Genomic DNA, 23,257 nt, shown 5'->3' with positions numbered 1-23,257 from the left:
TTTTTTTTCTTTTTACTTCTTTTTTGTAAAACAGATGAAACGTATTTCTTTTTATTCATATACCATTATTGAGAATGTGTTTGTCGTTAATCTTATGCGATCGGACATCCCACGGCTCATTTAATATATTCGTTTTGTTATTTTATTATTTGTTGCTTTTCTTTATTTTCTTGTCTCTCATTGAACGTTTATCGAATAAAATTCGGACATTATTTTGACTACTTTCTACAGGTGTCTCAGGCATCGATGCCTATTTACAATAGATTCCTTTGTACAAAAACTAATCTCATATAAACAGTAAAATGTGCGCGTATGCACGAACGCGCGCACGTGGCAGCATCGATGAGCGGGAACGAAAACGTTTATCTCGTTATTAACGATTACCATTACTCTTTTATTTTTTCTCTCCCTTTTTCGTCCCTTTATATTCATCAACGTTTTAAGATAATGTATGTGTATGCCTGTGTATGTGTCTCTTGCTTGATTAGAACGATTAATAAATGGGATGAATGTATTTATTGTAATAACGATTATTTATATTTGTTTATTCTTTTCTTATTTTTGTATCGCGTTAACAGTCTTTCGCAGTAAATGTTAGTTCTTGTTATTGTAAGAAATATCCTCAAAATATATTTATGTATATATAATATACTTATATATATATGTACGTTGTATGTGTGTATGTGTGTGTGTATGTGTACACATATATACATGCTTCTTTCCTCGAGTGAAACTACGTTTTTCCCTCTTTTTTTTTCTTAATCTACAATTATGTTTCTGACGTAACACGAAACAATGAGTATGTTATAGCTGAAAAATGATTTAACGAATGTTTTCGAGAACACAGAGAAAGTGAATCGACCAAAAATTTCACTGGTATATTCAAATCTCAACGACCAAGTCAACGTTCCCGCCATGACGATTTCGAATTATATATCCTTACATTCTTCAGAACGAAGTTTTGTACAATCAACATTTAAAGAAAATCTAATAAAGTCGTTAGAAATGATCAGCACAAACAATGATATATCAAAAGAGGATTCTTTTACCATTGCTTTTCTTCTTCCGCCTTTTCTTCTTCCCTCTATCTTATATTTTCTTTTTCTTTTTATATCATTAAATGTTTATTTGTCAATATCTTCTTCTTTTCCCTCTTTTTTTTTTTTATAATTTACACGTATGACCTTATACGGTGGATCGTAAAAATATTTGGCACTTTTTGAAATTGAAACACTTGTTCTAAATCGAAGAAATTATGCTCCAAATTGTAAACAACTAATAAATATATTCAATTAAATTATTTAACAATTAGAAAGATTAGATCGTGTTAAATGATTGTTAGTAGAATCTTAACTGAATAATTATTACAAATTCAGAACTTATCCGTTCGATTTAGGCAGTGTCGATCAATTAGAAAAATTGTCCAATCATTTCGATGATACACTCCCGTACACGTCCTATTACTATGAGAAGAGAAAAAGTCGAAAGAAGAATAAAGAAAAAAGAATAAAGAAAGAAAAAAAAAAAAAAAAAAAAAGAAAATTAATAAGAAAGTAAGATAGACGGGCACTCTCTTATTATATACAGCTCTCTTGTATTCGATTCGAGCGCGTCACCACTTCTGGCTGATGAAATTTCCCCTGAGCAGAAATTGACGAAGAGACCGGCCTCTGCGGCATCGACGATAAACATTTGCTCGTCCTTTGAAGGCTGTAATACACCTGAAAGCAACGCGAATGATATTTTTCCAGCGTTGTCATTGTCATTTTCGTTTTCATCGTCGTCGTCGTCGTCGTCGTCGTCGTCGTCGTCGTCGCCGTCGTTGTCGTTGTAGTCGTCGTCGTCTTTCTTATCTCGTCTTGACAAAGGCTTGTCATCGTGAAATGACGCGGAATAAGAAAGAAGTAAGCTTTCATAATCAACGATTCGCCTTTTTACCGTGCCGTGCTTGCGAGCTAAGAAGAAACACACGTTACATGCATCGATCTACAATTTTTTTTTTTATAAAAATCTTCAATGAATCTTCTTAAAATCGATATATATATATATATAGATTTTAATATATTACATAATTTATTATAATATTATAATATATTAGTAATATATTATTATACGTAGAATGAAGCAAAAGCTGCGCAGAAATCGAATGAATCAATTAGTCGAAATTACCAATTACCTAAAGGATTTAATTATAAAGGTAACTTATAATCGATGTGCAAATGTTATGCCCAATATCTTCGTAGTTAATCGTGTCAGCATTATTGTGTTAGTACCAGCCATGCATAACCATAAACCGAATATTATATAAGATATAAAACATATTTATAAATATTTATGAAATATATATAAAAATAAAAAATATATAATATGTTTGAAAATAAAAGTGAAAGCGAGCGAGTTAAAATAATGAAACTAAAATGAAAAATAAAAAAGTAGTATAAAGCGAAAGATTTGAAAGATAGTTTTATAAAGCGAGAACGAAATTGTAATTAATGTTGAATTAAATAATGATTACATATTAGATATGATCGCATATCATAACTATAATACGTACGATTAAAGTGAGATATCTATCGTTCGAAATGATATCAATCGATCGAAGATACAATTTTGATATTAAAATTATTCGAAATCACCTAAGGCAATCACCTTTGGGGCAGATACAAAAGTCGGCTTCAAGAGGAGTTACGCGCATCGGGACTGGCCTCTTCCTCGAATTATCGAGAAAACTTCAAGGCAATTAAACTTACGAAGGCACAGATAACCCAAGACTCTGCTAAACCGGAAAAGTTAAAGTGGAAGACTGCCGCATATTAAAGCGAGTGAACTTACCCTCCTGTGACCCTCCCCCTCTCCGTCATTCTTTCTTTTTCTCTCTTATTCCCAGACTTTTACCCCTGTTCCTTCCTTCCCGTTTTACCTTCATCGTCTTCCACCGAAACTCCAAATCTTTAAAAGAAGCTCATTCGTTTAGTCAAGGACACTTAAAGTACCGTCCTACGCTACTCGAGCACTTAAAAGTACGAAGAAAATAGATTGAAAGTCACACTTTCAATCCTAAATTCGAACCTTTTAGCATCTCACTATTATATTTCCTAATAATTTATTTATTTTTTCGTTTATTTTGAAAATTATATAATCTTACTATAATCGCACGTATATCATATGACTAAATATATATAATTAATACACATATTTCTATATTAATGTTTAAGTATCTAAAAAAATTGATTGTAGGCAATAATTTACGAAAAAAAACCGCTTATATAATCATAGATTACGTGATTATCGTGCTAGTGTCAGCCATACATAACCATGAATATATCGAATATTATTGGTCAATGCGTAGAAGTAAAAAAAGAAATAGAAAAAAAGTTAAAAAGATAAAAATATACAAAGCTTAAGAAATAGGCTGATCACTCACATTTTGGTTATTACGTTGGTTGTAGGCTTCCATAGCCATCTGTTTAAAATCCGCCATGGTTGGCTGATGGCTAAAAATTGTCTGATGTGGGACATGATTATGTGAATAATTTATGGCGGATGTTGAAAGACAATCGGCGAGTACAGGATCCGATGGTAGATCCAAACCGTGCTGAACGATCGGCCTTTTCTCAGGCGATGTAGCTTCGTCCGTGACCCGATCCTTTTTTCTTCGTTGAGGTGGTGTCTTGTAGACGGGCGTATATGTTAAGGGTCTTCTTTCTACGAACAGATTTTAGGAAGCCATGTTGAGCCCACGCTAAGTCAATTAGATCGTTTAAATCAAGATGGGTGAATTAAGCTTTTGTTCTTTATCTTCATTTTTTTTTATCTTTACTTTCTTTTTATCGTTTTCGTTATCACAGATTTTATTCGATACAAGAGTAAGCTAATTATGAAAATAAGAAAGAAAGGTAAAGAATAAGAAATAAAAGAAACCATGGAAAATTGGATAGACTTTTTTTGGTAAGATAGAAAATAATCAATTTATATTTTAATTCTCAATTATAAAAGAAAGGTAGATTAATGAACACGCTTGTTTTAACAAGCTATGAATCATTGTCTTTAGTGAGAAGGTTAAATTAAAGATTCTTCGCTTTACTTAAGAGTTATCTCCCTTCTTTCATGTTCTTTTGACTGTTTTAATATGCGAGAGTGTTCAGGAATTAGGAGTGCTACGATAAAAGATTTAAAAAAATTTCTACTCAGTTCTCTGGAAAAGTCGAAAGGTCTTACTCGCTGATAAAGTAACGGTATTCCTAGGTAAAGCTTTTCAACTCTAAGCCGAACAGCGCTGTACTTAAAGTCAATTTAATATTTAACGCGTGTACTATCAGCCACTTCTGTGAATCATGTATTTTTTCTACTGTTCAAGAGACTCTTGAAACTCTTTTAAAAAACCCGTTTATATTCTTACAGAAGTATTCAAATGTCTTGTTATTCGATGTCAAGTGGCATTGAATCCCATTGATAAAACACTGATTGAAAAAAATAAAATTCTTTTTCCTAATAATATTTTTAAAAATTATTTATTGTAACGAATCAGTCACCAGATTAGTTAGCCGAAAATCGTTCGATTGTTATAACTTCGTACAAGACAATAAAAAATGTTCATTTCTATTTAAAGTTTTAAGTTGTGTAAAATGTTAACAATACATTTAATTGTTTCCATGCGAAAACTTTGATACACCTTTTATGGATTTAACTATCAATCTTTAAAAACATTAATAAAAACATATTTGCAGAATGAAAAAGAAGGCAGAAATTGTGATTATCGGTTAAATAGATTTAGTTTATAAGTCAATCTTTGATGAATTTGATTAGCTTTTAAAGTTGCATTTATCTATAATTCAACTCTCTATATAAAGCTTTTCAAAGTTTTTCTACACTTTTTTTTTATTAGCTTGTATATAATAAATAAATATGGAAAGAAAAGTGAGGCAAAGGTAAAGAAAAGTTAGGTCGTTCCTTTACCATATTCGTTAGGTATGATGTCCGGATCGATGTCATCGACCGCCTGCTTGCTCTGAGGGTGCACTGGGGTGGTTGCACCTGCATTAGGTGGCTCGCACACGATCGGAGCGTGCTTTGGACTTCCGGCACGGTCGTTCGAATGCTTCCGGTAGAGCGCTGCCACGATACCAACTACAGCCATGACCAAAAGGGCCGCCGTAGCTATCAGACCCAGTAGCAATGGACTCAGCATCGATGCATCCGTGTTGCCTGTCGTAACAGCAACGTAAAATACTCGATCAACCGGAACTTGTATCGATCTTCTCACTACCCTTCCACTTTTATCTCTATAAACTATCCCTTTCCTTTCATTTCCTTCTTCCACTCTCTTCTTCTTACTTTTTTTTTATAGTCCATCCTATTTACATTACTCGTATAAAATATATTTGCTTAATGATATTATATAAACAAGTGTTCCAAAATAATTATCTCGCGTAATACAGATTATTATTTTAAACAATTTAATATATCTGTAAAATGGTTACTTTTTAATCGTATCTTGACAAAAATAATTTAATCAAGTTGTATAACATAATAACTTTGATATTACGTAAATTTGAAAAGACAATAATATTGTATAGCTTTTCGTAATCGATATTCTTATCGGTCAGACATATTCTATAATTTGTAAGTGATATGGTCGACCATTAGTCAGTCGAAAAATTGGCGTATGTTGCTGTACGCAATTCTTGATAATATCTTCTTTCTATTTTTTTTCCCCGTTCTATCTCTCACGTCGAGCTTCTCAGAGCTTCGCGCTTTCGGTTCCAATGCTTTAACGTTCGATCTCCCTTTGTTCGTGGAAACGAAAGCACACGGATAAAAGATACCCTACAACTTTCCTATTATTGACATGCGACGATGTGTAATACAAAGAGAGAGTCTGCCGTTGAATGATAGATCTAAAAGCGATCATTGCACTGAGCACATGCTGAATCATGTGTATAAGCTGACTCTTTCTTTACCTTCCTTCAATTCCTCTCTTTCTCTTTCTCTCTCTCTCTCTTTTCATTTCTATCTATCTATCTTCCTCGTTTTTCTTTTGAATGGTACTTTGAAAACTTTTGAGTTCGATTTGAAAAGCGAAATTTTTTCTTTTCAATAATAATGCCCAAACGATTTGGACAAATAGATATTTCAAAAGGATATAATTATGAAATCGTATTTCCAATTTCTTTGATATGCTCTCGTAATTTACGGCTCAACGGAACCATAGGTCCTTAAGATTTTGAAAGAATTATACTTTTTTGTTCTCTTGTCATTTTTGAGAGAAAAAGAGGAAGAGAGAGAGAGAAAGAGAGACAAGATTTTTTCTTTTTGTCCTATTTTTATTCTCTTTTAAAATCGGCATCAACCTCATTTAAAAATTGTTCATTAACAATTTGAAAAAGAATATTATTGTTAATTCTACCAACTGCTAGTTAAAACCAACAAAAGGTTATTTTTTAATCCGGATTAAGCTTTTTTTTTTTTAATATGTTAACTCATTTACTCTTTTATTTTTCCCCTTTCTCTATTTATCATCAAGACGTAAATGCGTTTTCATTACAGTAGTATGAACATATGTATCTATGTGCGTACGTGCCTTTCGCATCGAGATAACGCAGAGATATGGAAGTTACATCTCTCTCTCTCCCCTACTCTGATGTTACACTCGTCGTCTCACTGAAGCATGCGACAAACTCGCCCATCAATATCACCGAGGTCAGCTTAATAAGCAGGACCATAATTAACGAAGGTATGTCTATAATGGTGCTATTACCGTTCACCTGGTTTGCGTGTATAAATAGAGATGCGCGATCCTGTTACAATGTGTGTCTACGTAGTACCATACTCTACGTATTTCTACGAGCTCCATTATACATGTAGAACAATTTACACGACTTAACGTTACATAATGATCTCCGCAAAATTGTTCTCGAAAAGAGAAAAAGAAAAAAGGAAAAAATAAAAAATAAAAAAGAAAAGGAAAAATACCATTCAACAGTACGAAAAAATGTCTACCGCAGAATTTACGTTGCATAGTAACTTTTCATTCTCTCGTAATACCGATAAATAAAAACGCGAACATAACAATATTGTTGGGAAAAAAAATGATAGATACATATAATGTGTTTATAACAATGAAATATGAGGAAGTAGTACTCGGTTGCAGTAAAATATCAACGTTACAATTTTTGTATAGAAAAATGTTACTAATTTTCTATCTTCGCACTCTGCCTTTAAATCACAAAAGAGAGAGAGAGAGAGAGAGAGAAACAGAGAGAGGGAGAGAGTAAGAGGATTACTCCATGAAATGAAATGAATAACTATGCATGAAAACAGAAACACATAATTTGCCTATGGATTATTTCGTGTGTATTTCCTAATTAATTTTATCTCAATCAGTTCACGGTTTCACCACTTTAAGCGACCCACAATTAAAATCTATCGCATACAATGTGTATTATTAATAGTTACATAGAAAACAAGCGCCACAAAGTTGCTATAACGCATTTATACAAGCATAATGCTAATAATTACAATTCGTGATTGTGAGAAAAATATATATATGTATACTAGTTATCTAATCTCACGTTACGATCATTAATCCGATCGTAAATATATCTTGCTGCTAAAAAGGAAAAAGGCTATAAATGTTTCAGCGAAATTTACAGCACCATTCAAGTCGGTAATTCATAATTATTGGTACAATTTACAACCTACGACGATGCTTGGATATATTCGAAGTTAACGACGGGCAAGAATCCAAACTCGTGAATTTGCATTAAAGGTATTTACTCGGTGACTCAGCTATCGTACTTTATATACATATACCTACGTACACGTACACATGTATACGACAACCCGCTACATCGTTGTTATCTACCACTGGCAAAACTTACGGAAACGAGCCAATGCGCAGAGTCGAAGTTCGATCTTGAATTAGAATTATGAGACTGACGGTTAAGCGATCTTTGTTTTTCTTTTCTCTTTCTCTCTTGAATTCGGTCAGACATAACATCTCGTAGATATTGGTTTCATCTACTTTATATTGAAACTTTGGTTATGCTCTTATATTATTGCAATTGGAGTTGAAACTGAAGGAAGTAATGATGCAGCAACAACGCAAACGGGCACGTGTACTGTCTCGACTATTTGCCAAATATTGACTTTGCCGTTGGCACAACGTTTGGCGATAGTAACAAAAGCAAGACAGCGAAAGATAGTGAGAGAGACAGAAAGAGAGAGAGAGAGAGAAGAGGGAAGGGTTGGAAAGAGAGAGAGAGCCAACAGCCACAATACGAGATTTCACAAAAGCTGATTAATGAAACTGCAATTATCCGACGAGCAACACTGCAACGCGGATTTGTCTCGACAGCAATCAGAAAACATTCCGTTGCTGTTTCCTTTGCAGGCATTGTTATTCGACGCTTCTCTTTCGCGAGTACACTTGAGATACACAATGCGCGTCGATCGGATAATACTTCCCTGTTCCGGTGAACAAAGATACTCAATCAAAGGTGTTTTATGAAAGAGCACGATGTTGTCCACACATGCATACGTATATACATTCATACGTAATCAATGGTTTCGTAAATGTACAGTCAATCGTAGCTGAGGAACGATACAAATAGTAACACAAAGATCCTTTCAATCCATTTTTCTATCAATTTAATAAAGAAGGATTCATAAACGAACAATAATATTAATTGACTCGTAAAATGCCCCCAAAAAAAAGAGTAAGGAATATATTTGATATTCTGTTAACAATTTACCATTAATCGTAAAAGATAAAGAATTCATTTTTATTCGTAAAAGTGATACCATCCAATATTTTGTTTCGTTACACTTAAACAATGATATTTAAATACAGTAAAAATGTTTAGACTTGTTTTTACGCGTGTTATAATTTTTAAAAAACGTATTCGAGGGTTTCGATAATTCGTCTTGCCAATTTTTCAAGAAGGTATCAGAAGGAACATCGAATATTTTTTGAATTGAAAGATGATTTTGTTTCGTTTCTCTATCGAAGGCGTTGCCATTTCTTGGGCAAAGCAAAACTCACTGAAGAGGATAAAGGACTGGAGATTGAGTCAATACGGTAAGAGATACGCCAGTTTCGATATCGAGAGGAATAAAAGATAGAGAAGATGAGTAAAAGAAAAAAGTCGAGAATGGAATTGGTGTGTGAATAAACGCACGCGCGCGAGTGTGTGTGTGAGCAAAATAGAAGAGTTTTCGTGAGTACTACACGAGTACTCTTTTGCGTTTTGAAGGTGGGAAAATGGCGCGGTGTACCGCGAGACCAGCCAGTTTTAAGGCACACGAGCAATTCGTCCTAAATCGAAGCAATCCCGCGGAAACTCGAAACCAATTTCGAAAGAATTGCATTCTAAAACCATCCGCGTAGTAATAGCTCCGGGCTAAACAACCGGCCACACAGCGTTCGTTCACTTTTAAAGAGAACGTATCAGCAACGAGAATAGCCAAAACCGTCGAGAGACCAAACTCCTCCATGTCCATATTTTCGATCGAAAAACACCCCAACGAATATTTACATTTTCCTAGTTTTTTTCTTATCTATATTAACGATTCTTTTATTATTAAATTTTAAATGACATTATTTTCATTATAATTTATATGTTACCGGCATAGTCGGAAAAGTCATTGCTAATAATATCCCGGCATTGTCATCAATGCAAAGCGCCTTTTGACAAAATCGGAAACAAAAGAATTCTTACAAACTTTTCCTAAGCATTGAACATAATACTTTGGTATCCTATAGAAAATCAAATTCTATTTAGGCAATGTAGAGAAGAATGCATTATCGGGCACAGGCACACACAGACATACGCCCCGCCCCCACAAACAACCCACACCCCGCTTCAATACACACACACACACACACAAGCGAGCGTGGTGCGGGTGTTGAGACTGTGCGTGTCGCTATACTATGCGTATCTCTATAAACTGAAACGTAGTCAATGTTGGTGTGTTATTATGTAGGGTTCACTGTTACTTATCGTAGGGGAATATTATATTACGTTTAGACCGATATTCATAGAGATTTCCACGGAAAATCTATATCTTTTTTTCCCTATCGTATCGGAAGATAAACAGGTTTAGAACGAAATGTTTTATACCTGCAATCTATTGAAAATCATTCGAAGAGCATAGTAAAAAACAAATATTTTTTTTAACTAATTAAACACCTTGACTGCTTCGCGAATTTTTGTGTGCGGGTTTTTATGCGCGGGTTGTTGAAACTATGCACACCGCTATACTATGCGCACTTGTAGAAATTGAAACTTACCTTATGCCGGTCTGTTATTATGTAGGGTCTATTGTTACTTATCATAGTAGAAGATTATATTATGTTTAGACAGATATTCGTAGAGATTACATTAAAAAATCTGAATCTTTTGTTCCTTATCGTATCGGAAGATAAGCGTTACGAACGAAATATTCTAGAAAGAATTTCTAAGAAATGTGAGAAATATGAATACATTTCTGACTTTGTCAAAAGGTGCTTTGCATTGATGACAATGCCGGGGTATTACTAGCATTGCCGGATTTCCGACTATGCCGGTAACATATACACAACGTGATTCTGGGAACTAGAATGGATTACTGGTCGTTTTTATGTAAAAATAAACACACAAAAAATGATATATGTATAAATATCATACTACATAATTCTAACTTCCTATTACCTTATTTTTTTGTATAGATGCATCGATGCGCTCGTTTTAGATGCAATTATATATATAATATATAATTAATATATATATTTGATTTTTAAATAAAACTATAAAAGCGATATTACATAATGTAAGGTTTCATCCAATTTGTTGGTTATAACTGACCTCCTCCTGTTGCTATCAAGCGAAAATGTTCCAAAGAGACCGCAAATAGGCTCTACCCAGGCGTAGGTAGCTTGGCATTCGAGCAAATCAGCGCCGCAGGCTTACGCTCGTCAAATCAATATTTGCACCTCGGCGGGGACTCGCGCATACAGAAAGGGAGAGAGAGAGAGAGACAGAAAGAGAAATAATAGAAAGTGTTAGTGGGAAAGAACAAAAGTAGAAGAAGAAATTCTACGTAAGATAATATATTGTATTAAAGAAAGAAAAGGAAAGAAAAAAACATACCAACTAAGATCATTTAAAAAAATTAATAATTTTTGTTACAAACTCGAACATTTTGTCCTCTAAAATTAATACTTTTTTCCAATTTAACTAAATAAAAAAAAATTAATAATAATTAGTTTATTTCAATTAGTTACTAAAAGTAATTTATTGAAATGAATTGATTTGATTCTTATTCTAACTAGGATATATTATAACTACATAAAGTAGATCATTCATCCCATTAATTAACTTAGTATTTATTTTTAATTACACATTACCGATTCATTCTATTCGAATTGGAATGGACAATGAAGATAACGAGGTTCGATATGAGCAAAATTTGAACCACAAAATGAAGAAGAACTAGACTTGCGTATGATCTGTTCGTACAAATACGTAAAATATTCAGGTCTAACTGAGCAAAAAGAAGGAACACGCCACGTTTAGCTCACTCTCTGTAATCTCTTTTGCGGTATAAGATAAGAGAAGAGAAAAGAAAGTAGAAAGGAAGGAAGGAATAAAAGATGGTTTCTGCTAGCGTCGCTAGCCGAGAAGCATGGACCCGGAAAATCGTCCTTTTCGAATAGCGTATCCTGCGGTCTAGGCTTTCACGCTTGTCTACACAGTATATTTATTATATACACGTGAGTTTTTCTTTTAGATATAAATACAGTTAAAAGCGTGCTGTGTATGGGCGCCATTAATTGTCTAGACTTTTTCAAATATCGCGAATGAAAACACATTTATCATACCTTTTCTTTCATTTTTTTTTTAATAAAAACTATCTATCGAAATGATTTTTGTTTGGCCACGTAAAACATTTGTCAATTTACTCGTTACAGAAACTAAGATATCATACTACTAATAATTCTAAGTATCTTCTCTTGATTATACCTGATACGATAGAAAGTTCAAATGAGATGGACATAGGTAAATGGAAAGAGAGAATGAGAGGGAGCATTAGGGATGGATGATGCATCGAAAGCTAGCATCAGAATGGTCGACGCACGCGTTACACAACCAGTAGAAGGGAGAAGGAGTAAGAGTGAGAGAGACGATGTTCGTTGATTGAGAGTAATCTGTTTTGTTAATTGCAAGGTCCGCAGAGTCCGATACCTGTGGTCGCATTGCGCTGTGTTCAGCATTACAAGCCAGTCCTCTCCCAGGCTGGAAACTGACGATTCCCCTTTCTCTCTCTCTCTCTCTTCTGTTCCCACTTTATCTCCATCTCTCTCCCTAACTCTCCGACTCCGCGATCCGCCTCGAAACATCAGCGACCACGGTGCGAACCTCTCATGAGGGGATGGTTAACCGACTAATTGCAATACCGACGCGTCTACTCTGGACTATTTGTGCAATCGCGATTATACGCGTTGTCCTTGTGTCTCACCCATCAAGCTATGTTTCCACCAATTTCCAATAGCATCGTGTGCCCGTTGGGAAACGAAACGTGTTATTTAATGCATATCTTTGAAAGCTTTTCAAAAAGTAATCGAGATAATCGATTGAGTTGGATAAAGTCTTGTGAAATTTTTAAGGATAACAGACGCTATTTTTTTTAATACATTTGTCGTATAAGCTTACTCTTAAAAGTGTTAGAGCAATACAGAGCAGACAAGAGTGAGTGATTTGTGCATTATTATCAAATGTAGAGAAATAACGTTATCATTTAATTTAATTTTGCGGTGTACTATTATATATACAGAAATTTAATTACTAAAGGAGAAATGTATTATAGTAAAATTCATAGGAAACGAAATGCTTTTGATCCGATATAAATTTTACGAAATTAGTGCATGCTTTGATGTCGTTAATAATGTGTATAGATACAATTTTACATGCCGGTGATTATATCTAACTGAAATATTTCTTCTTTCTACGCTTTCACGTTTTATGACCCTTGTAAGAATCGCGCACCAGTAGCAACGTCACTCACGAGAGCTTACGATGTGTTCCGTGAGCTTGCGAATTGCATAAAAGCTATTTCCTTCTTTTCTTATTTCCTCATAGTTTATTTTTCTTTTCGCCTTTCTTCTTCAGGATATATATGTGCAAGATATTTTTTCAACTCCTCGTTGATTTTTTTCCATCATTTTTTTCGAATACTCCTAGGAAGAAAGACGATTAAAAAGATTACCAACTTGACGAATGTTCCTCGTTTATGTTTCTTCTTTTTTTTTTTTCAATGTATGTTTAAGTCTTTTCAACGTTGAATTTTCATATTTTCCAAACAGTTCACACGAAGAATCAAAAAAAAAAGGAAATGAGGGAGAGAGAGAGAGAGAGAGAAAGGAAGAAAGAAAAATGACTCCATGCTTTTGCTGCTCATAAAGTAGAAACTTAACAATTTTACCGAATTATAACTATTTCGCATTAAACAATTTTGCTTTCAAACTATTCAGACAAACTTTGTTTTTTTTCAACGCTTTAAGACTAACTTTGTTCTACAGTCTCGTTAATAGTTGAATGTTGTGAATTTAAAGGATAGATCCTTTTTCTTTTTTTTTCTTTTATTTAAATTAATGTCTAATCGTTATCCAGTTCCGCTTGGAAACTTTTTCTATTTCTTGTTTTATTTTCTTTTTTAACATTCTTTTTTAGATTTCAAGGTATCGTAAGCTTGGCATCCTACCCTTAAAACCCTTTCTGTCGATTCTGTTCCAATGGTAGTAGTATCTATTCGGTGAAATCAGAAAATGATGTGACATCCACAGCGGTACTATTCAAATGGTTCACACTATACTGTTCCAACGTATACACGTGCAAACACTTTGTTTAAGAATTTTCGGAAGCTTCCTTTGTTCCAAAGACGACTCAGTTTCTCCTTTCTCTTGCGCATTCGCATGCTAGTCGGAGAGTAATACGAAAATAATCACGTAGTGTAACGAGAAAAGTTCTCGCCTTCCTTTCGAAATAATGCGCGACTACGAAACGAGATTGTTTCTCGAGAAGTTATTAAACTTGAAACATCATCGTGTCACGATTGTCTCCAACCTAGGATCGAAAGTTAACGCTAATGGATTCGTTTATATCACTTAGTCAATAGCTTAATATTGAATAGTAGGTATATATCTCTTGAATTCATTTATTAAACTTTATTACAATATCACCACGAAATACGTATGCGTACTTGATATACAATATCAAGAAATTCTAATTAAGGTGAAACTTTACATTCAACATTTTATAAACATACGCATAGAAAAAAAATTAACGAAAAAAAAAATATCTCATGTAAAATGTTGAACACTTTGAAAACCCAAACGAATTATTCATAAATTATTTCATAAATACATTTTCAATCGAAAGAGGAAAAATTATTATTTTCCTCAAAATTATTGTTTTTCGTTTTGTTTCGAATAAACTAATTATTATCGTAAAACGAATTATTTATGCATTAACGGCGAAACCTACCCCATGATCAGTTTTTAATCTTGATTTAAAATTCTGCGTATAATGCTTATGACCATTCTTTATTTAATATTATAATTTATAAATATTAATATCAGTTTATATATTATTATGTAAAAATTGTTTTATTTATTAATTAAACCAATACCGAATTAATAAAAATATAACTTTTGTTAAAAAACCAGACATCGACTCGGTTATGTTATATAATAGATAAACATAAATTGTTGATAGATTCAATAGGGAGTCAACGTGTTTGCGTTAGGATGAAAATAAAATTAGAAAATATTTACCAGTCGTATACATGGCGACACCTTTAAGCGTGACAGGTTCCAAAATGGCGGGGTCACTTCTACCCTTGGCGTTAATAGCGAAGAGATAGAGACGATAACTCTTGCCGGTTGTAAGGCCTGTGACCTCAAAGGTCGGTCCATTTGGATTGGTCGGTAGTGTTTTGTTCCATAGAATCGATCCGTCCTCTTCCGATACGACCTCCAATTGATAGCTATGGATAGGTAGGCCTCCATCGTAACCGTCTAAACAACGTACGATCAGACCAGTTCCTGATTTCGTGCCAAGCTCCTCCAAATCCAAGGGTGCTGACATTTCCGTAGCAGTGCAGTTGTGTAGAGAATAGGGACGACCAGCCGCTATCACCTGAAGACAATTGTCCATAGGTCAGATCGATTCACCTCGATCTACGAGCACCTTTTCAAAGTTCTAACGTAGTTAAAGCTATACCCTTCGATATCATGAACCTAACCTTGACAATGGAAAATGGATCCAACAATGAAATATATTGCATTACAGAAAAAAAAACACCTATTATTCGATGAAGAAAAAGTTATTGCGTTTTTAATTTATATAGATGTATTTTCAGTATTTTTAAAATATCATTATTATTATTTTATTAAAAATTATTATAACATATTATATCAGTAATAATGCGCTGTATTGCTGCGTTTCGTTGAAGAAATAATTAATTTAAACTATGATAAATTTTTATCGAATATTAATATTTATTTTGTTTCGTACACAACAAGAGCGTTGAAATATTAAAAAAGTATCTAACAAAAGTAAAAAAACAATAATCCAATTTGAATCTTCCTCTTTTCTTTTTACATTTCGAGTGATAAAATTCGAATGGGAGGAAATGAAAAAGTGTACTTTGACGATGAATGTTTATAGTTACACAAACGGAATGAGAATAAAAAGGAAAAAGAAAAAGAAATCAAATCGCATTCAACTAAGTAAATGGAGTCAATGGAAAAACGAAGCTTACCTGAAAAAGGCACGCCGCTCTTTGCTTGCCGACCTGGTTAGTGGCCCCACATGCGACTGTGCCGTAATCCATTTCCGTTGTCGGTGTATAGTTCAGTCTCGAACCGTGGAATTGTTGATACTCTTTCAGACTCTCTACGACTGAGGGAGTTCCGGCTACTGATGCGTGAGAATACCGCGAGTGCGGCATCTCCATCAACTCTCCAGAATTATTGAAGGTCCAGTAAAAGGTCAACGGTGGTGGATGACTCTCCACAGCACAGACCAAAGAAACCGTTTCCTGTTTGAGAGCACCAACCACAACCTCGCTTTTACCCTCTTTGCAAACTGGCGTATCTGTAACGTGTTATAGTTTTCTTTTGTTATCTTAAGAAAAAAATCATTTCTTATTTTCTAATTATAACTTCATCATTATTTTTTTTCATTCAAATGAATTATCAATTTTCTTTATCTTTCTTTTTTTATTCTTATTATCATATCATCTACGCATGAAATTTCTATGTTAATTATTCAATTATTATCTTATAAAGGTATAGGTAAATTACCCCTTGAGAATTTTAGTATTCTAAATATAACAGAATAATTTCAAATTAATTATAAAATCTTTTATTAACATCCTATATTTGTGTACGTAAAAATAAATATAAGCCTTTACTCGAATTTACGCATAGTATTCATGGTATTTATTTGGAGATATAAACCCTTAATAAAATATTTGCTTTCATTAAATCAAAATCAAAATTCATATATGTATATATGAGTCCAGTGTATACTACCTAATACGATTTGCTAACAAACATAGCGATTGCATTTGTAATTTATTTGTTTTGGAGTAAAAGAACAATAAAAAGTAAACATTAATCAAGATTATTTTATTTAATGTAGAATATTATTACTTATATATTTTTTATCTGAAATTATGCTACTGTGCAGAATATCAAGGGACTACTACTCTATCTATTAATACCTATATTGATTTTCTATAGAGTCATTAAATTCTCTCGTTGAACGATAGAAGCCATATTCTCACAAAAGTCTAAAACTCCGAGACCCCGAAGGAATATGGACGATTATGGAAATCCATTGTCCACGATTATTGAAATTTAAATAGGATCGCACGGTGTGCGACGGGTAAATCACTCGGTTCGGACGTGCTGCTGTATTCACCTAGTCGAGTTAAACTATTGCAGCGGTAACCCGTTCAATGTGTCACAGATATGGCACGACTGCACGTTAGTCAATTGCGCTGCTTGACACTTACTGAGGTAATCATCTATCACTCGAGCACGTTTCTCATGTAAGCGCAAATTACTTTGTACTGACTTAGATTCCAACGTGAAACTCGTGGCTCCATTTAATTGGGACTAAAGTTTTTTTAGAGAGTGCTCGACGATACTTTTGGCTACATTTTTTATTACATTCGTCATCATTTGAAGAAATATAGCAAATATATTTATCTATGTACACGGTATACCAATTATGATTTTTAAATCCTCTTGTAAACAATATTCTGCCAAGGAAAATTGATAAGATTCATGCTTTGAAAAAGATGTGTTGTTTTAACTGTAGAAACGTCGAACTTGGTAAACATAATTCGTATTTGAGTTTCGAATAAGATCGGATGTTATCAAACGGAAGAAGTAGCGCTGAAGCTGGCGTGCTCGTTCTATCGATCGTTTAATAGGAAATTCCCTTGACATTGGTATTTGAGATAGGCCACGGCATACGGAAGTCCCAAATGGCAAGGAACATGATTTACACTGCCAGAGAAGTCTAGAATCGCGAATATGTATATATAGAATATATGGGCCATGGTAAGGTGGCATTTGATCTTTCTAGTGATATTAATTGCTAATAAGAGAAATTGACGGAACCGGTAGAAGATCAAGCATGTCATGAGACTGTTCACGTTTCCATCTTCTCTTGCTGATGAAGGAGAAGCCACTTTAGTATCGATCTAATCAAACATAGACTCTCTTCAAACCATAGAAATGCGATGTTATATATTATATTCATCTAGAGTAGTCAGAAGTTCTCCAAATTTGAGTCATCAATCAAAAAATATTCTTAATAAATTAATCAATGAATTAAATTTTGGTCATCTTCAGTTATTTCGATTTAATGCATCTTTTATATCCTTCGTAGGATATAAAAAATGCATTTAATAATAATGTTAAATGTTATTTTTGATATTCTTTTATAAGATAAATAATATTATGATATTATACAATTACCGTACAAGTTATTTCAGTGTCATATTTTATACTTTAAGTGATATCAACATATTTTCATGTCCTAGTTGTATACTATTATATAAAGTTCTATAAAAATTGCATTGAAAAAGTATCTACTGTGAAAAAGTGTATTAAATAAAAAAAAATATAATAAATATTTCTTTAATACTATTTTAAAATGTTTATCGCTATCTTAGACTATACGCGATAAACATTTAATAATACATTTAAGATTAGACATTGATCTAGTATTATTTCCCATTATTATATCCGATGATGTTATATGATAAGATTGGTGTTACAGACAAGGTCGACCTAAGACGTAAACACGCACAGATAATGATCGAAGGGCTATCGAGATTAATATCAGCATTGAAGGGGTTGAAAAGTAACGATATAGGTAGTGGACTATCTATGTCTGTCTGTCTTTCTCTCTCTTTCTCCCCCTCTCTCTAACTAACTCTGATTCTCTTCTCTCACGTCACACACCGAGACTGTCCTAGCTTAGCACATTGCCAGACTACCTTCACCCACACATGAATATTCAGCTACGCTTTCCATACATTGAATATGCATCGCAGTCCTTCCTTCCCTCTTAGGTCATTTACAAGATGCAGATACGCCGAGCTACCACCGGGGCCACCTACCATTCTAATAGAATAACCCGCTCTGTGTTTCAGAGAAAACTATCCACCCTATCTTCGTACCCATCCTCCTAACCGTCTTTCTCCCATTCTCCGGTGACCCTTTGGCCTTCCTATTCCCTCGACTATACTCTAACTCTCTCTCTCTCTCTCTGTTTTACATACACATGCCAACGTTGAGTCTCTCTTCTCTTTTCCTCGACGCACACTCTCCTAGAGTTGCTTGCCATCGATTAAGTAATTAACGAGGAGTCGAGGCGTTCGGTGAGAATGGCCAAATTAGAGAAATGCTTTCCCAACGACGGCGGATGCCTAAACCGTAATGGCTCGAGAACGTTACACGAACGAAATAAAATGAATAACTCTCCTCTTATCTAATTGTAAGTAAAAATATTTACGTTTAATCCTGTAACTTGATCGTGTTTGTAAATTTCTTACATTGGATGAAACTAGTTGTTCGGTCTTTGAATTATGTTATTTTGCATATTCTGTAGAAATAGTCGTACTATGACTGTAGTTTACTTTTTATCGGTAATTTGTTTAATCGTAAATTATGGACATTTTTTAACTTAAACGAAATTCATCGTATTATTTGAATAAATTAAGATCGATGATTTTTTACGAAGAAATAGGACTTTCTAAATATGGAGATAGTTCGTAACAAACGCGTATATTTTGTACCTGCTTTTTAAAAAACCAGTTTTTGAAATTTTGTCTACCATCGCTTGAGATATCACGTTTATTTTCATGAATAGAAATGAGGATAATTAAAATTAATGAAATTTAGCGTAAGTGGAATCCTATTGATACGAAAAATAATAAAACTTCAATCGACTCACACATTATTTGAAGGGTCACAGGATTACTAGCGGTCTTGCCCTCGCTGTTTACAGCTAGACAGGTGTAGTCGCCGGCGGAATGTCGAGTTAAGCCTTGAAGCACCAACGAATAATCGCTGAGAATCACGCCGGCTGTTGCATTGTTCTTTAACTCTTTACTCTGAAATACAAAAGTAGGAAGAGTTAGTATGCTCTTTGAGTTAATCGTTGGCAGTGGTAGGGGAATATTAATCAATTTCACAACTACAAAAGCTTAGTTCTTTCGTGAAAAGGTAAAAAAAGGGGTTACAAACTATTCGCTGCAAACGAGATTCCCCTCAATTTTTAAGAAATTCAATTCTTTAAGGAATAAAATATAGAATTCGTTTGGTGAAGGCAAAAGAAAATAAAAAAAAATTCCCAAAAGAAATTAATGGAACGCAAAATGTTCATGAAGTTAGTATCACAAATTTGAGATTTTACAAATGGATCGAGTATTCTGTTATTATTTCACCTAATTCTTGTTTCTTTGTATAACAAATGGCAATTTCAAAAGTGTTCTTTTTTCTTTCACAAATCAAAATAAAAAAATTATATTCAAACAATTTGTCATTTATGTGCGTGGAGCAGAAAAGAGCACAGATCTACGCAATGCTTACTTTTTCACAATCCGAAAAATGCCGTGCTAAACTCAACAACATGAACAAAAAATAGAATTATTTTAAATGACCACTTTTTGGAATGAATCGATTTCGATCGTTACTTTCCGAAACTTTAAACGACAATATTCTCGATGGTTTCAATTTGTACTTACGTCTTTGAACCAGGCGAGTTTATACACTTTAGGATTTGCTTTTACTATGCACTCAAAGTACACGTCGTCACCCTCTTTGATGTCATCTGGATTAAGTGTCTCTCCCATCCTCAGAGTCACCACCGGTTGATAGTGTACCTCTAATCGCCACTTGTCCTCCATTGCACTGTCGGGAATCAGCGGGTTCTCAGCGCGGCAAGTTAGATACTTCCCGTCGTCGTCGATACTCGGCACGAAGCTCAGGACGCTCATGGTACGATTGTTGTCCAGAGGATACTGCGATTTAATTGGATAAATAAAAATTCTGACATTTCGCAACATCTTACCGTTAGAACGACGAACGATTTTTCTTGAAAGACCGTATTACTCATCTTGGCAAATTTCAAAGTTCATTCCGATTGATCAAATAAAAAGAAAAAGTTAAGATAACATAAAACATAAAGAAAAAAAGTCGATATAGGGATCGCAGCACACGTACCTACTCGCAAATGCACTGAGAATTTTCTCTCGATATTTACGATGAAGAGGAACTGAAAAAATGAATACAATACGTAAAAGGAAAATACAGTAGGGACAGGTCGCTGACTTTACTCCCTTTCTATCTCCCTTTTTATCTATCTACCTATCTATCTATTTCTTTCTTTCTTGCTTCCGCTCTTTTTCTCTCCTTCGTTTTTCACGATGTCATTTTAATGATAGCGCCGGCGGGCATGAATATCGGAGAGAGGCTACGTATCTGCATACATAGAGGACGCGATGAATGGAAGTAATGGTTCGTCAGGATGAATGTCGCGTACCATTCTCTCTCTTTCTCTTACTCTTTCTCTGTTCCTGTATTTTACCTTCCCCCACCTACCTCTTTTTAGGTTAGTCTTGTTTCTCTTTTTTTTCCCTTCCTTTTGTAAACTAGTACTGTGCTGAACTTTCGATTTGTCTCAAAGCAATTCGATAGATATTTTCCGATAGAATCTATTTCAGAATGTCACCGTTTACTTCTCTCCTTTCTCTCTTTCTCTCTTCCATTTTTTCTCTTTTCAAATCATATATATATATGTGTTACCGTGAAAGATCGAAATTGAATAATGTCGAGATTCGCATGGGTGTATGCCCGAAATATTAATGTATAAGGATATACCTAAATATTCGGTTTTCACCCGACGTATTTGGTATGTGTTGACATTTCACCATGTGAATCTTGACATTATCCAATTTCGGTCTTTCACTGTAATATATATTATAGAACGTACAATCTAACCAAGATATAAAATAATATCTTGATTTATTTCGCAAAGTTGTAATGCGAATTTTCTTGAATCATTGATTAAGAATTTCTTAGAAAAATATTAAACGAATGACGTTTTAAATTTTTACGTAGAAATAATATTCGATGGAAGAGTAAACGACTAACAACGAATTAGATTACGACTACACTTTGCACGTTGCCACTGCTCGTTTCTCTTGGAAAATCGACGAGAGTCTCGCGTGATGCAATTTTACACCTCATTATGCGAGTTAAGATTTCGTAATAACAGAGCGGATACGTAATACGCTATAATTTCTTGCAAGATAGTCGCTACGAACGATATCGATAAAAATTTTGAATAACACTCGTGCATTCGGGATAATAATCGAGTATAATGACTAGTGAAAAATAATAGATTCTCCTATGCGTCGAAGTTGATTACAAAATAAACGTGATAATACATTGACGAATTTGAAATGAAAAATGGAAAGAGAGAGAGAGAGAGAGAGAGAGAGAGAGAGAAAGAAAATAAAAATAGAAGGAGAAAAAATAAACGAAATAAGAAAGTTCGTCTTCGAACAAAAAAAATCCACAGAATAACTCGCGAACTTTGACGTTTTTCTCTGTCACCTTACGTGAGAAGAGGCGAGTTCGAGTCTAACTTCAAAGGTCAGAAAACGAAGTGGAAATAAAAAAAAAGAAAGAGTGAGGGAGAGAAAGAGAGGAAGAACAAGAGTAGAAAATAAGAACTTTAGATAGGTAAAAGACGAAGAAGGAAAAGAAGGTTGTTGAGAGAGAAAAACGAAATAACCGCAGTCGTTCGAAGTTTGGTTGGAATCCGTGAAAAGTATAAAGAATTTTAGATGACGCCGGTGGTTTCAAGAATTTCCTTTGCCCTCTGTTACCTCCTTTCCTTTAACCGTTTTCACGATCCAACGCCTGAAACGACTATATCGGGTTGGCGGGACACCTTAATAAAAACGAAAAACAACTTTCTCGCGAGTCTTGCACTCGGGAGATCAACACGCTGAGGAAAAATGAGGAAAAAAAAGGGAGAAGAAGATCGTCTTGAAAACTAGGAAGGAAAAGATGGAAGATGTGGATGAACTTTCAAACTTTGTAGAGAGAAAAGAGAAAGAAGATGAGTCGCGTTTATGGAACTCTAAAGCACTGTTTTCAACGAAATCAAGCAACGCTGATTATTACGAAGCGATGATCCACCGCTCCGATTTCACCAAACTTTCATAAAACTACGGAAGTAGATAGAAAAAAAAAATAAAAGGAAAGGACTTACACTCTGCGCCATCTTCTTAATCGGTCTGTTCGCTTTCCACCAAGTTATCACTACTGTGGGTCTCGATCCGGCCGTTGTACATTCCACCTTGTACATCTTCTCCGCCGAAACTCGTACCTCTTTCGTTATGATCTGAACAAATATCGGCTTCACTGCAAATGAAAGATCATTTTTCTTTTTTTTATGCGATCGAATTTGTTAGTCTTTTTACGATCAATTAATTTTCAAATTTAAATATTATATTTTTTAATCAAGGATTAGACGTTTTATCGAATTTCTATTCAATTAATTAGCATATTATTTTAATTCAAATAAAATAGTGATTATAATTTACAATGTAGATTCTATATATTATCATACGCTACACATCAAGTTTCCTATCAAATATAAAGTTAAAAAAAAATCAAAAT

General features: G+C 34.1%; 1 protein-coding gene across 1 annotated transcript in view; it reads right to left on the bottom strand.

Annotated features, from left to right (window-relative positions):
• Positions 1-410: 410 nt before the first annotated feature.
• LOC122522886 (hemicentin-2) overlaps positions 411-23,257 on the bottom strand; it is a 102,471-nt gene continuing 79,624 nt past the window's right edge. Inside the window, exons 5-12 of the mRNA XM_043644246.1 lie at positions 22,848-22,999; positions 20,311-20,586; positions 19,518-19,677; positions 15,802-16,136; positions 14,813-15,176; positions 4,957-5,205; positions 3,425-3,705; positions 411-1,721 (exon numbers count right to left, since the gene is read on the bottom strand). Of these exons, the coding sequence (XP_043500181.1) occupies positions 1,578-1,721; positions 3,425-3,705; positions 4,957-5,205; positions 14,813-15,176; positions 15,802-16,136; positions 19,518-19,677; positions 20,311-20,586; positions 22,848-22,999 (1,961 nt within the window). The 3' untranslated portion in view covers positions 411-1,577. The remainder of the gene's footprint in view (positions 1,722-3,424; positions 3,706-4,956; positions 5,206-14,812; positions 15,177-15,801; positions 16,137-19,517; positions 19,678-20,310; positions 20,587-22,847; positions 23,000-23,257) is intronic.

This window comes from Polistes fuscatus, unplaced genomic scaffold (genome assembly GCF_010416935.1).
Source record: "Polistes fuscatus isolate 324 unplaced genomic scaffold, CU_Pfus_HIC Scaffold6, whole genome shotgun sequence".
Classification (NCBI taxonomy): Eukaryota; Metazoa; Arthropoda; class Insecta; order Hymenoptera; family Vespidae; genus Polistes; species Polistes fuscatus.
This window is presented reverse-complemented; position numbering and strand designations above follow the sequence as displayed.